General features: G+C 65.8%; 3 protein-coding genes across 3 annotated transcripts in view; all 3 read right to left on the reverse strand.

The window, feature by feature from the left end:
* Positions 1-154: 154 nt before the first annotated feature.
* On the reverse strand, positions 155-6,574 carry LOC310921339 (solute carrier family 22 member 6-A-like). The gene is made up of 10 exons (XM_083881461.1): positions 6,425-6,574; positions 3,042-3,145; positions 2,741-2,895; positions 2,235-2,403; positions 2,024-2,147; positions 1,823-1,938; positions 1,300-1,514; positions 986-1,094; positions 677-880; positions 155-377 (listed from the first exon to the last, which is right to left on the reverse strand). Exons 2-10 carry the CDS (start codon positions 3,107-3,109, stop codon positions 296-298), a joined length of 1,242 nt encoding a protein of 413 aa, XP_083737587.1. The 5' UTR covers positions 3,110-3,145; positions 6,425-6,574; the 3' UTR covers positions 155-295.
* Positions 6,575-7,876: 1,302 nt separating this feature from the next.
* DRAP1 (DR1 associated protein 1) lies at positions 7,877-11,418 on the reverse strand. The gene is given in 8 exon segments (XM_083881442.1): positions 7,877-8,053; positions 8,056-8,138; positions 8,395-8,477; positions 8,995-9,082; positions 9,755-9,874; positions 10,306-10,399; positions 10,842-10,914; positions 11,300-11,418. Coding segments are annotated over 8 exon segments (627 nt in total). The 5' UTR covers positions 11,342-11,418; the 3' UTR covers positions 7,877-8,009.
* Positions 11,419-12,266: 848 nt separating this feature from the next.
* The window catches only part of LOC310921229 (transcription factor p65-like), a gene marked incomplete at its 5' end in the record, with an annotated part of 6,317 nt that continues 3,899 nt past the window's right edge, over positions 12,267-14,684 (reverse strand). The window contains 4 exons of the mRNA XM_083881339.1: positions 12,267-12,936; positions 13,311-13,397; positions 13,768-13,848; positions 14,529-14,682. Of these exons, the coding sequence (XP_083737465.1) occupies positions 12,401-12,936; positions 13,311-13,397; positions 13,768-13,848; positions 14,529-14,682 (858 nt within the window). The 3' untranslated portion in view covers positions 12,267-12,400. The remainder of the gene's footprint in view (positions 12,937-13,310; positions 13,398-13,767; positions 13,849-14,528; positions 14,683-14,684) is intronic.

Here is a 14,684-nt window from a genome sequence, read left to right on the forward strand (position 1 = left end):
ATGGACGAGGTTGTGGGGTGTCCTCCTGTGGAGGTGACCTCCAGAGAAAAGGAGTTTTTGGTTGTCCCTTTATGGGAAGTGGCCTCAGGGACACAATTCTTGGGTTATTGTGATCTCGGGTGTGGTTGTTGGGGGGCACAGACGAGACCCCGAGCCGTGTCCCCACCAGAGCTGTTTTATTCCTGCCTGGATGTCCCCAACCCACCGGGAGGTCACCGGTCACAACCGAGGTCTCCCCCATTCCCCCTCGAGCTGTGGGGACCCCTGGGGTGGTGGCTGCTGGTCCCAGGGTCCCTCAGGCCTCCTTCAGGGGGGCCCCGTCCTGGGGCTGGAGGGCGATCTTCTCCTTGGGGTCACCCACCGCCTTCCGCGGGGTCCTGGAGGAGGAAGAGGAGGAAGAGGAGGGTCATGGCACCCCTAGGGGGGAGTGGCTCAGGGTGAGCATTCAGCCAATCACAGAGGTCGTTCTTCTGCCAGTATTGCCATCCATCCATCCCTCAATGTGGCACTTGAACATGAACCTCTTCATGGTTGGGGTTGTCCATCATAGTCCAGCATCCATCCATTGAACATCATTCAACCGTCCATCATCCATCCATCCATCCATCCATCCCTCCATCCCTCCATCCCTCCATCCCTCCATCCATCCATGCCCCACCCCTCCCCGCCCACCCACCTGTTCTCCACCTCCTCGATGGTGTCGGGCAGGGGCGTGTTGAGCGTCTCGGGCAGGAACGCGGCCGCCACGGCCGCCACCACCGGGGCCACGCCGTAGACGGCGGGGGGCAGGAAGGGGTAGTACTCGTCCATCATCTTCACCAGCGGCGCCACGATGCCGCCCACGCGCGCCATGGTGCTGCCGAAGCCCAGCCCCGTCTGCCTGCGGCGCCGGGAGGGTCACGGGGGGCATGGGGCACCCTGGGGGGGTCCGGGGAGGGGTGACAGGGACCTGCCCCACCGCGGGGACGTGGGGAGGGGGCGTTACCTGATAGGGGTGGGGTAGAGCTCGGTGGTGTAGAGGAAGACGCAGTTGAAGGAGGCGGAGAGGCAGCCCTTGCCGATGACGGCCAGCGCCGTGCGCACCGTCTGCAGCTCTGCGGGGACAGGGGGACACCGGGGCTTGGACAATGGGTGAGGGGACACGGGGACACCACAGGGCTTGACCGCCCACTTGGGCAGGTGGGGACAGGGGACAGAGGGATGGGGATGTCAGTGGTGGGACACAGGGATGGAAGCATGGAGGAGGTGACAAGCTGGGGACACTGGTGGCCAGAGGGACAGAGAGCCCATCACACCCACCTGTGGGCACAAAGATGTTGGCCACGATGACCAGCCCCGCCAAGAACAAGGCCACCACCAGCGAGAGCCGCCGGCCCACGTAGCTCAGGGACACGGTCACCACCACCTTGGCCGGGAAGTCGACGGCACCGAAAATCACCTGGATGAGGTAAATGCTGACCCCAAAGTTCTGCAGGTCCATGGCCAAGCCGTAGTAGGAGAAACTGATGGAGAACCTGGAGCAAGGTGGGAGAGGGGGGACCTTGAGGTGACATCCTGGAACAGGACAGGGATTCCAGGTGGGGGAGGAGAGGGTTGGGAGGCAGTTGGACGGGGGGAGTCATTGGTTGTGTGTCCAGGTGTCCGTCCTTCCCTTCATCCATCTGTGAGCCTGAGCAACCATCTGTCCATCTACCTGTCCATCTGTCCATCCATCCACCATCCATCATCCAACCAACTCTCGTTCCATGTCTCCAACCATCCAATAAATCATTTCTTTGTCCATCCCTCCCTCCCTCCCTCCCGGCCCCACCCGCAGCCCCACCAGACGATGGAGAGGCAGAAGAAGATGTGGCGGATCACGGGGGTCCGGACCAGGTCGGAGACGGTGTAGGAGGATTTCAGAGCCGCCAACTCCTCCTTCATGTTGGACTTCAACATCTGGGACAGGGGAGAACGGGAGAGGTCGAGGGGGGCTGGAAACCACCCCCAACCCTTCCCCATCCCCACGGCGGGACCACCGCACCTCCACCGTGATCTTCTCGCCCTCCTCCTTGCGGTTGTTGAAGGTGGCCACGCGCTGCAGGACCTTCACCGCCCGCTCGGCCTTGCCTGAGAGCACCAGCCACCGCGCCGACTCCGCCAGCCACCTGCGGCCGGCCAGGGGAAACTGAGGCACGGCCAGCACCACCCTGCCCTGTGTCCCCACAGCCTCCCCGGGGGGCTCAAGGTCCTACCAGGAGTAGAGGAGGAAGACGAAGAAGGGCAGGGACACGGAGAGCTGGAGCCAGCGCCAGTGGGGCACGGCGTAGGCCACGCCGGCCAGGATGATCTGGCCCAGGGTGTAGGCGAAGCCGGTGATGGCCACGGTGATGGCGCGGTAGGGCGTGGGGATCCACTCCACCACTGCCAGGGACACGGGGACACGGGTCACCCGGGGTGTCCCCACAGCGCTGGGACCCTCCTGGTCAGTGCGGCCACCCCAGGATGGTCAGATGTGTCCACACCGTGTGACCCCACCATGGCCATGGTGGTGTCCTCACTCATGGACACTGGGATATCCCCACCCATGGCCACTGGGATGTCCCCATCCATGGCCGTTGAGTTGTCCCCATCCATTGGGACCCATTGGATTGTCCCCACCCATGGCCATTGCACTGTCCCCCTCCACGGCCATTGGGTTGTCCCCTCCATGGCCACAGGGATGTCCCCAGCCCTGAGCCCTGTCCCCGTGTCCCCTCACCCAGGCAGGCGATGCTGAGGCCGAAGCCGGACAGCGCCATCCCGCCGGCGAAGCGGAAGACGCAGTAGGAGGCGTAGTTGGGGGCGAAGGCCGTGCAGGTCCCCATCACCCCCAGCTGCAGGTAGGACCACATCAGCATGGCCTTGCGCCCAAACCTGCAACAGGAGCCGCTGCCAGCAACTGGGAGCAACTGGGAGCAACTGGGAGCAACTGGGAGCAACTGGGAGCAACTGGGAGCCAGCAGGGATGAGCAGTGCAGGGAAACTGAGGCACAGTGGGGGGGGGTCTCTGCTGTTTTTACCTGTCCGAGAGGCCCCCCAGGACCAGGGCGCCCACCAGGACTCCGGCCATGTAGATGGACTGGGCCATCTGCCGCAGCTGCCGGTAGCCACAGACCAGGTCCCACTGCCGGGACAGGGGGACGTCTGTCAGTGTGGGTTCCTCTTTCTTCCTCTCCATCCATCCCTCTGTCCATCCATCCATCCCTCTGTCCATCCATCCCTCCCTCCCTCCATCCATCCATCCATCCATCCATCCATCCATCCATCCATCCATCCATCCATCCATCCATCCATCCATCCATCCCTCTGTCCATCCATCCCTCCCTCCCTCCATCCATCCATCCCTCCATCCCTCCATCCCTCCCTCCATCCATCCATCCCTCCCTCCCTCCATCCATCCATCCCTCCATCCATCCATCCATCCATCCCTCTGTCCGTCCATCCATCCATCCATCCATCCATCCATCCATCCATCCATCCCTCCATCCCCTCCCTGTCCCCACAGAGGTGTTCCCCCCCAGGGACCCCTGGGTCACCTCCCCACCCTCCCGGTGTCCTGTCCCCACCTCGGTGACGATGGTGGACACGTAGACGCTGCGGTCGTAGTCCCAGCCGTCGTGGCAGGGCTCGGTGGCCCGGGGACCATCGGTGACGTTGGCGGGGGGCGATGCCACATAGCGCAGGCAGGACCCCAGGGTGACATCAGGGGACCCCAGGGTGATATTGGGCCACCCCAGCACGGCACCAACGGGCCCCAGGGTGTCATTGGAGGACCCCCAGGTGGCATCAGGCTGGGTGCCATCGGGGGACCCCAGGGTGCCACTGAGTGTGACGTGGGTGACACCAGGGCTGTGGACGCCATTGGGGGACCTCGGGGTGGCAGCAGGTGACCCTGAGGTGCCACCAGGAGACCTCAGGACAGTGTTGGAGCCTCTCGAGGTGTCACCAGGGGCTGCTGAGGTGGCTCCAGGTGATGCTGGGGTGGCATCAGGTGATGCCGGGGTGGCACTGGGTGATGCCGGGGTGGCACTGGGGCCATCAGGGGTGGCGCTGGGGACAGCAGGGGTGGCGCTGGGGACAGCGGGGACACGGCAGCGGTGCGGGGGGACGGCGGCAGTGAAGTTCTGCAGCAGGTTGTGGCTGGCCATGAGCAGGATGGGCACCGCCAGCAGCGCCGTCTGCAGCACCTGGAACCGGCCCAGGCCCCCGACCTGCGCCAGCACCGCCCCGAACGGCATCGCGGGGACACCGCGGGGACACCGCCGGCCTCGGGGATGCTGCTGGCCTCGGTGACACTGCTGGCCTTGGGGACACTGCGGGGACACCGCCGGCCTCGGGGACACTGCTGGCCTTGGGGACACCACGGGGACACCGCTGGCCTCAGGACACCGCCGGCCTCGGGGACACCGCTGGCCTTGGGGACACCACGGGGACACCGCTGGCCTCAGGACACCTCCGGCCTCAGGGACACCACTGGCCTCGGGACACCGCGGGGACACCACTGGCCTCAGGACACCTCCGGCCTTGGGGACACTGTGGGGACACCGCCGGCCTTGGGGACACTGTGGGGACACCGCCGGCCTTGGGGACACCGCCGGCCTTGGGGACAGGGCTGTGCGGGGGGACAGTGTCACCCATGGGGATGGCAGCGCTTGTGGGGATGGGGACAAGCGTGGGGACACCAGGACACAGGGGACGTCATCAACCACGAGGACACCAGGACATGGGGACACCAGGACATGGGGACATCACCATCCATGGGGACACCACCAATCATGGGGACACCACCAACAAGGACACCAGGATATGGGGACATCACCAACAGTAGGGACACCACCAAATGCAGGGACACTGCTACCCATGAGGACACCAACCGTGGGGACACCAGGACATGGGGACACCCAGGACATGGGGACATCACCAACTGTGGGGACACCAGGACATGGGGACATCACCAACCACAGGGACACGAGTGGACACAGGGACACGGGGGCTTGGGGACACCCAGGACATGGGGACATCACCCACAGCGACATCACCACCCCCACTGGGACTTCATCAACTGAGGGGACACTGGGGCTTGGGGACATCTTCGCCCATGGGGACACCAGGACATGGGGTCAGCAGGACAGGGGGACATCATCAACCACAGAGACACCACTGGACACAGGGACACAGGGGCTTGGGGACATCTTCACCCATGGGGACAGCAGGACGTGGGGACACCACCACAGGAGTCACAGCCACCCCCAGGGCCCTGGGGACACGGGACAGGGGTCGGACACCACCGGGAGTGCTGAGATGGGGCCACCAGGACGTGGGGACAAGGGACATGGGGACCAGGGATGGGGAGGGGACACGGGATGTGGTGACCACTGGGGACCGTGTCACCACTTGCGTCACTTGTCCCCAACCCCTCCTGATGTCCCCGTCCCCTCCCAGCGTGTCCCTGTCCCTGCTCCACCTCGGCGCAGCTCCCCGGGGACGGGGACATCCGGCCAGCTGTGACTCCGTGTCCCCAAGGTGAAGGGTCCCCTCTGATGTCCCCAACTCCTCCCCGATGTCCCCACCGTCCTTCTCAATGTCCCCAACCTGTCCCGTGTCCCCCCTGTGATTTCCCCAACCCAACCCATGTCCCCACCATGTCCCTCAATGTCCCCAGTTTGTCCCGGTGTCCCCCCATGATGTCCCCAACCTGTCTGATGTCCCCTCCCCGAGAGAAACAGTGTCCCCAACCCCCCAGCAATGTCCCCAACCCCCCAACAGTGTCCCCAACCCCTCCCTGGTGCCACAGTCTGTTCCCGTGTCCCCCCACAATGTCCCCACTCCCTCCCATGACCCCACACCTGTCCCCCTGTCCCGTGGGTCCCCCCATTGTCTCTGTCCCCTCTGTCCCGAGGGTCCCCTCGCTGTCCCCCCGTGTCCCCACCTGTGCTCCCGGTGCTGTCCCTGTCCCCCTGTCCCCTATCCAGGTCCCTGTCCCTGTCCCCACCCCTGTCCCCTGGTCCCTGTCCCTGTCCCAGGGTCGCCCTACTGTCCCCTGGTCTCTGTCCCCCTGTCCCTGTCCCCATCCCTGTTCCCCCACTGTCCCCACCTGCTCTCTCGGCGCTGTCCCTGTCCCTGTCCGGGTCCCTGTCCCTGTCCCCATCCCTGTCCCGGGGTCCCCCCGTGTCCCCACCTGCTCTCCGGCGCTGTCCCCTGGTCCCCATCCCTGTCCGGGGGTCCCACTGTCCCTGTCACTGTCCTGGGGGTCCCCCAACTGTCCCAACGTATCCCCACCTGTCTTCCCGGTGCTGTCCCTGTCCCCCCTGTCCCCTGGTCCCCATCCCCATCCCTGTCCCGGGGGTCCCACTGTCTCTGTCACTGTCCTGGGGGTCCCCCCGCTGTCCCCCCGTGTCCCCACCTGCTGTCCCGGCGCTGTCCCTGTCCCTGTCCGGGGTCTCCTGTCCGGGGGTCCCAGTCCGGGGGTCTCCTGTCCCTGTCCGGGGGTCCCAGTCCGGGGGTCTCCTGTCCCCGCGCCGCTCCCGTTACACAACGAGGCGAAAGCGGCGCTTTTGGTGCCACCGGGATTAACCGGGAGGGGGGAAGGGGCCGAATTCCAGCGCCGCGGGGGGGTCCGGACGCCTCTGGGTCCCCCCGCCCGCCCGCGCGGGCCCTGTGGGGACACCCCAATGGACCGGACCGGCCCCTCCCCGGAGCCCCTCCCCACAATTAGGGACCCCCCACCACCTGTTGGTGTCCCCGACCCGACCCCAAAGGGCCCCTATAGACCCTCGGAGGGCCCCGATAGAGCCCCCAGGAGCCCCCCAGAGACCCCCGAGCCCCTATAGAGCCCCCAGGAGCCCCTATAGAGCCCCCAGGAGCCCCCACAGAGCCCCCCAGAGCCCCTACAGAACCCCCAGAGCCCCTACAGAGCCCCCAGGAGCCCCTATAGATCCCACCAGCTCCTCTAGATCCCCACAGACCCCCCCGAGCCCCTATAGATCCCCGGCAGCCCCTAAATAACCCCTACAAATCCCTTAAAACTCCTTTAGGGCCCTGGGAGCCCCTATGGGCGCCCATAGGAGCTCGTTAACCCCCTCTAGACCCCCATAACTCCCCTTTTAGGGTCCTACACCCCCCGCCAGGCCCCTATAGACCCTCAGTGCCCCTGCGGGTCCCTATAACCCCCCTCGGCCCCAATAATTCCCTCAGCGCTGCCTCCAGACCCCTAAAACTCCCCTATTCGCCCCCATAACCACCTGTAACCCCCCTATAGACCCCTGTAAATCCCCCCAAAAGCCCCCACAGACCCCCCACGACCCCCCTGTAAATCCCTGTAACTCCAAAAGACCCTCCAGACCCCCCAAACTCCCCCAAACCCTCTGAGAGCCCCCTCCCCATAATCCCCTATAGGCCCCATAGGGTCCCATTGGGGTCTCTGTCGCCCTCTGGTGGCCCAGAAAGGAAACGGGAATTGGGGCGGGGGTCCCCAGAAATTTTTTTGGGGGGGGGGGGTCCTCGGGAATTTGGGGAGGGAATTCAGGGTCTCCGGGATTTTGGGGGGATCTCACGATTTTTTGAGGGGGAACTCAAGAGGTTTGGGGGTCCCAGGTGTGTTTTTTTTGGGTGGGGGGTCCGTATGGAAACAGGAACTTTATTGAGCCGATACAAAACCCCTGACTCAGCAAATGCCTCCCCTGACCCCCCCTCCCCACCCCCACAAAGGGGTCCCAGGTGTGTCTGGGGGGGTCCCAGGTGTGTTTGGGGTTTGGGGGGGTCCCAGGTGTGTCCAGGAGCTCGGGCTGAGCCCCCTCCCCTCCCCAAGAACTGACACAACTCATGACACCGGTGGGGCAGGGGGGGGTCCCAGTGCTCCCAGTACCCCCCCAGCCCCCCAAACTGGTGCCAGGCCCAGCTCCCAGTAAGGCCCTACGGGGAGGTGGGGCCTGAGCCCAGAATTGGGGGAAAATCCTGGAGAAACGGGCAGAAATTTGGGGTGGGGGTCGCTAGGAATCGTAATCTTCGTCCTCCTCCTCCTCCTCTTGGGCGCGGGGGGGCCGGGGGCTGGGGGGAGCCCCCCCGGGAGCCCCCCCGGGAGGCTGGGGGGGCCCAGGGGGGCGAAGGGGACCCCGGGGCTGTGGGAAAAGGTGTTGGTGAGGAGGAGACCCCCAAAAAAACCCCAAAAAACCCCCCAGGGATATGGGGGGGGCACCCCCGATCCATCCAAACCCCCTCCCCAAATTCCCCCAGGGGCTCAGGTGTGGGGGGAACACCCCAAACCCCCCCACAAAGCCCCCCAAAAACAACCCCAGGTGTTGTTGGGACCACCCCAAAAACGCCCCCAGGTGTTTCCTGCCCCCCCCCCACCCCAGCCCCCCCCCCAAATGGCACCTGGCGAAGGTGAGGGGGGGCGGGGCCGGGGGGGGCTGCGGCGTCTCCTCGTCCCCGTCGCTGTCACTGTCCTCAGAGTCCTCCTTGGGGGCCGGGGGGACAGTGAGGGGACCCCAGACCCCTCCCCGACCCCAGACCCCTCCCCAACCCCAAAACCCCCTCTAAAGGGGTCCCAGAAACACCAACCCCCCCCAGAACCCCCCAAATCCCTCCTAGGAACCCCTAAATCCCCCCCCAGACCCTGTTAAACCTCCCAGGATACCCCAAATCCCCCCTGGGACCCCCCAAATCCCCTCCAGGACCACCCCAACCCCCCCAAATCTCCCCCAGGACCCCTGAAACTCCCTGAGGACCCCTCAAATCCCCCCCAGAACCCCCCAAATCCCCCCTGGGACCCTTGAATCCCCTCTGGGGTCCCCCAAATCCCCCCTAGAACCCCATGAAACCTCCCAGGACCCCCAAATCCGCCCCCCCCGACCCTGTTAAACCCCCCAGGACCCCCCAGATCATTCCTGGGACCCCCCAAATTCCCCTCAGGACCCCCCAAATCCCCCCAGGACCACCCCAAATCCCCCCAGGACCACCCCAAATCCCCCCCACCTCCTGCTCCGAGTCTGTCCCCGACTGTTTGGGGGTCCCCTTGGCCCCGGGACCCCCGTTCTTGCGGCCAGTGCCCGGGCGGCGCCCCCTGGAAGAGACCCCTCCCCATTAGAGACCCCCCCGACCCCAAATCCACCCCAAATTCCCCCCTCAGGGACCCCCCTGACCCCAAATCCACCCCCGACCCTCCCAGCAGGGAGCTCAGGTATGGTGAGGGTCTCCCAGGTGTGTCCCAGAGGAGTCTGGGGGGTCCCTCAGGTGTCCCCAGGTGTCCCCAAGGTATCCAGGGGTGTCCCCAAGTGTCCCCAGGTGCACCCCAGCTATGTCACAACCTCCCTCAGGTATCCAAGGGGTGACTCAGGGGTCCACAGGTGTCCCCCAAGTATTCCAGGGTGTCCCCCAAATATGCCAGAACTGTCCCCAGGTGTCCCCAGGTGTCCCCCCAGGTGGCCAGGGGTGTCCCCACATTATCCCAGGAGTGTCCCCAGGTACCTGGCCGTGTTCCCAGGTGTCCCCGGGTGTCCCCCAGGTGTCCCCAGATGTCCCCCCATTATCCCAGGGGTGTCCCCAGGTGTGTCCCCAGGTGTCCCCCCAGTATCCCAAGTGTGTCCCCAGGTGTCCCCGGGTGTCCCCAGGTGTCCCAGGTGTCCCCAGGTGTGTCCCCAGGTGTCCCCAGGTGTCCCCAGATGTCCCCAGGTGTCCCCCCATTATCCCAGGTGTGTCCCCAGGTGTCCCCAGGTGTCCCAGGTGCCCGTCTCACCTGCGGGGGCCCCTCTCGCTGTCCCCGTGGGGGTCGTCCCCGTCCCCCTGCATGTCGGGCACGGCGGCCACCAGGTCCTTGAGGAAGTCGAACTGCTGCTCCAGCTCGATGCACTGCTTCCTGTGGGCGGGGCCTCAGACCGCGCCCTCACCTGCCCGGCCACGCCCAGGCCAGGCCACACCCACCCGGCCACACCTGGGACAGGCCACACCCACCCGGCCACACCCAACACACTTGGGACAGGCCACACCCACCCACCAATGCCCAGGACAGGCCACACCCACTCAGCCACACCCAGCACACCTGGGACAACCACACCCAGCCCTTAAAGGTGCCTCAGGTGTGTCAGGGACTCTTCTCCATCTCCCAGAGGTGCCCCAGGTGTGTCAAGCAGGTGAGAACAGGTGAGCACAGGTGGGCACAGGTGAGCCCAGGTGAGGCACTCACAGGTGAGGACAAGCAAGGGCAGGTGAGGACAGGTGGGCACAGGTGACACAGGTGAGCACAGGTGACCCCAGGTGACCCCAGGTGAGCCCAGGTGAGACACTCACAGGTGAGACGTCGTCATGGTCTTGGCGTTGCGGGACTGGGTCACGTGACAGGCCTTGCGCAGCAGCGACTCCAGGAACAGCTCCAGGGCCCGGGCTGGGGCGCTAAGGACGGCCAGGTGTGCAGGGACAGCCCAGGACACCCCGGGGACACAGGTGACACCCCAGGGACACCCCCAGGACACAGGTGACACCCCCAGGGACAACCCAGGGACACAGGTGACACCCCAGGGACAGCCCGGGGACACCCCGGGGACACAGGTGACACCCCCAGGACACAGGTGACACCCCCCACATCCCCCAGGTGAGCAGGGCAGGGTCACAGAGGTGCCCAGGTGAGCAGGGCGGGGTCCCAGGTGAGCAGGGCAGGGCCCAGGTGCCCAGGGCGGGGTCCCAGGTGCCCAGGGCGAGGTCCCAGGTGAGCAGGGTGGGGTCCCAGAGGTGCCCAGGTGCCCAGGGCGGGGTCCCAGGTGCCCAGGGCGGGGTCCCAGGTGCCCAGGGCGGGGTCCGGGGCGGGGCCCAGGTGTGTCAGAGGATACAGATGATGACAGGTACAGCGGCCGCCACCTTCCCGATCTCCTCGTCCGTCTGCATGATCTTCTTGATCCGCGCCTGCCACAGAGCCCCGCCCTCACCTGAGCCCCGCCCTCACCTGGAGAGCCCCGCCCTCACCTGAGCTGTCCTTACCTGACCCCCCTCACCTGAGCCCCCCTCACCTGGAGAGCCCCGCCCACCTCAGGCCACGCCCCCCCGCACCCTCAGGTGAGGCCCCTTCCCGCCAAGCCCCGCCCACCTCCAGGCCCCGCCCCTCCCTCCCCGTCACCATGGAGACCATCCTGTTCCCCCACCCCGTTACCATGGTGACGTGACCCCCGCCCCTCCGTTGCTATGGTGACGTAACCCCGCCCCCCCGTTACCATGGTAACCCCCCATTTCCCGCCCTCCCCGTTGTCATGGCGACCCCGCCCGCGCCCCCCGTTCCCCCCTCAGCCGGTACCGGCGGGAACCGCGCGTTGTATTTCTTCTTCTTGCTCGGCATGGCCGCCCCGCTGGCTCCGGGAGAGCCCGGGGGGTCCCGCCCGGCCCCGGCCCCGGCCCCGGCCCCGCTCCGGCCGCTCCCGGCCCCGCTCCCGGCCCGGCCCGGCCCCGGCCCCGCTCGGCTCCGCCGCGGCCTCCCCGCTACGCCCCGCCCCTTCCGGGACGAGGCCCCGCCCCTTCCGGATAAACCCGGCGCTCCTCAGGCGGCGCTTTAAGCCACGCCCCCACGCTAAACCACGCCTTCAATTTAAACCACGCCCTCTCCGCCATAACCACGCCTCTTTCCGCATAAACCACGCCCCTCAGCTGTCAATCAAACCAGGCGGGGCTTGGACCGTTTATTGGGGTGACCCCAGCGGGGGGGGAGAGGAAGGGGGAGAAGGGGCGGGGTTTTCCCCTCCCCCCCCCAAAGGCACTTAAAGGGGCGGGGTTAATGCTGGGGGAGGGGCGGCCGCGCTCCCATTGGCTGCTGTGCCCTCCGGGGGGCGGGGCAAAGGGGGAGCCCCCCCTCCCAAAAAAAGGCACCCAGTGACCCCCAATAGGAGTTTCCCAGTAGCTCCCAGTAACCCCCAGTAGGCACTTGGTGTCCTCCCAGTAGCTCCCAGTAACCGTACGGAATTCCCAGTGACTCCCAGTTGTGTCCCAGTAACCCCCAGCAGCCTCCCAGTGACTCCCAGTAACCCCTAAAAGCCTCCCAGTAACTCCCAGTAAGCCCCAGTAGCCCTCAGATGCCTCCCAGTAACGCCTAAACACCCTCCAGTAACTCCCAGCAAGCCCTAAAACCCTCCCAGTGACTCCCAGTAAAGCCTAAAACCCTCCCAGTAACCCATAAAAACCTCCCAGTGACTCCCAGTAACCCCTAAAAGCTTCCCAGTAACCCCTGAAGGCCTCCCAGTGACTCCCAGTAAGCCCTAGAAACCTTCCAGTAACTCCCAGTAAAGCCTAAAAGCCTCCCAGTAACCCCTAAAATCCTCCCAGTAACTCCCAGTAACCCCCAAACCCCTCCCAGCAACCACCAGCCCCCCCCAAACCCCTCCCAGTCCATCCCAGTCCGTCCCAGTCAGGAGGAGGGGAACTGGCTGAGGAAGGTGCTGAAGTCCAGGTCCCCCAGGGAGGGCAGGGAATCCTCGGGACCCCCCCCCAGCCCCCCCAGCCCCCCCAGCCCCCCCATGTCGGAGCCCCCGCCCAGCTGGGCCGCCCCCAGCCCCAATTCGGGGGTCCCCCCGGGGGGCTGGCTCTGCACCAGGCGGGCGATGGCCTCGGGGTACGACATCAGCATGGGGGGCGCCCCGAAATCGGGGGGCAGGTCCGGGACCGACCCCACGAAATCCGGGGGGGGCTCGGGGGGCTCCAGCAGCCGCTGAACCTCCGAGGGGTTGATGGTGTCCAGGGGGGGCAGGGAGGGGTCCCCCAAAAGAGCCCCCAGATCCAGCGAGGAGGGGGTGGGGGTGGTGCCGCTGGTGCTGACCCCCCCCACCATTTGGGGGGACCCCTCCTCGAATTGCAGCTGCAGCAGAGCCTCGGCCAAGGGCTCCGGTTCGGGGGGGGCTGGACCCCCCAAGAGACCCCCAGGAGGCCCGAAATTGAAGGAGGGAGCTGGGGGAGAGAGGGGGGGAAGGGGGTGAGGGAGGGGCTTGACCCCCCCAATTGCCCCTAAAATTCCCCCTCCAATTTCCCCCTAAATTCCCCCAACCCAATTTCCCCCTTAAAATTCCCCACCCCAATTTCCCCTAAAATCCCCCCCAAATTCCCCTAAAATTCCCCAGTTTCCCTAAAATTCCCCCTCAATTTCCCCCTAAAATTCCCCCTCCCAATTCCCCCCCCAAAATTCCTCCCCCACCCCAATTCCCTCCCCACCCCCCATTTTTCCCCCCCTCCCCCTTCAGTTTCCCCCCCTTTTTCTCGCCCAAAATTCCCCCTTTTTCCCCCCACCCCAGTTCCCCCAGTTCCCCCAGTCCCCCCGCACTGACCCACACTGGGGGGGTTCTGGGGGGCCGGGGGGGGTCTCGAGGGCACCGCGATGCGCCGGGGGGGCCGTGACTCGCTGGGAGCCGGAGCTGGGGGGGAAATGGGGGTCTCACAGTCAGGGACCCCCCCAGAGACCCCAAATCCCCTCGGGACCCCTCCCCAGGGAGCCCAAATTATCCCCCAGGACCCCAAAATCTCCCTTAATATCCCCCTTGGGACCCCCAGTTCTTCCTCTAAACCCCCAGGAGTCCAAAACCTCCTCAGAGACCCCCCCAAGGACCCCAAATCCCCCCAGGGACCCCAAACCCTCCCAGGATCCCCCAAATCCCCCCTCTAGGGGCCCCAAGAACACAAAAATCCCCCCAAACCCTCCAAATTTCTCCCCCAGACCCCTCAGGGACCTCCAGGGACCCCCAATTTCCCCTCCAGACCCCTCCCCAAAGCCCCCCAGGCCCCCACCGGGCAGGGGGCTGCGCTGGACGAAGGAGCGGAAGGTTTCCCGTGTCCTCTTGCGCTTCTCCTCGATGCACTGCAGGTCCCCTGCTCCAGTAACACCAGTAACACCAGTTAGAGCCCAGTTAGGCCCCAGTTAGGGCCCAGTTAGGTCTGTCACCTCCTTGAGACCCCCATAGATCCCCCCAAAAGGACCCCAGACCCCTCCAAACCCACCCCAAAGACCCCATAGCCCCCCGTAGACCCCTGACCAAGCCCACCCTGGTGGGGCAGGAATAGGAAATCAATAGGAACTGCGGCTCCAGGGACTCAGGGATGTCCCAAAGTCACCCAGAATTGCCCCAAAAGGACCCTGGACCCAAAAGGACCCGCAAACCCACCCCAAGGACCCCATAGCCCCCCATAGCCCTCCATAGCCCCCCATAGCCCCCTGCCCAGGCCCACCCTGGTGGGGCAGGTATCAAAAGTCCATGGGGACACTGCAGCTCCAGGGACCTGGGAATGTCCCAAAAGGACCCCAAACCCACCCCAATGACCCCAGACCCCTCCAAACCCACCCCAATGACCCCGTAGCCCCCCATAGCCCCCTGTAAACCCCCATATCCCCCCGTAGCCCCCTGGCAGGCCCACCCTGGTGGGGCCGGTATCGGAAGTCCACCGGGGCGCTGCAGTTCCAGGGAACCTGGGGATGTCCCAAAGGGACCCCAAACCCACTCCGATGACCCCATATCCCCCTATAGCCCCCCATATCCCCTGCCCAGGCCCACCCTGGTGGGGCAGGTATCGGAAGTCCACCGGGGCGCTGCGCTGCCGGTCCGAGGGCCGCTGCAGCTCCATGCGGACGGTGACGGGGGCGCGGAGCGCGGGGTCCCGGAACGGGGGGGTCCGGAACACGATGGCGACCTGGCGGTGAACGTCGGCCT

Source organism: Zosterops lateralis, assembly GCF_965231275.1.
Source record: "Zosterops lateralis genome assembly, chromosome: 33".
Taxonomy (NCBI): Eukaryota; Metazoa; Chordata; class Aves; order Passeriformes; family Zosteropidae; genus Zosterops; species Zosterops lateralis.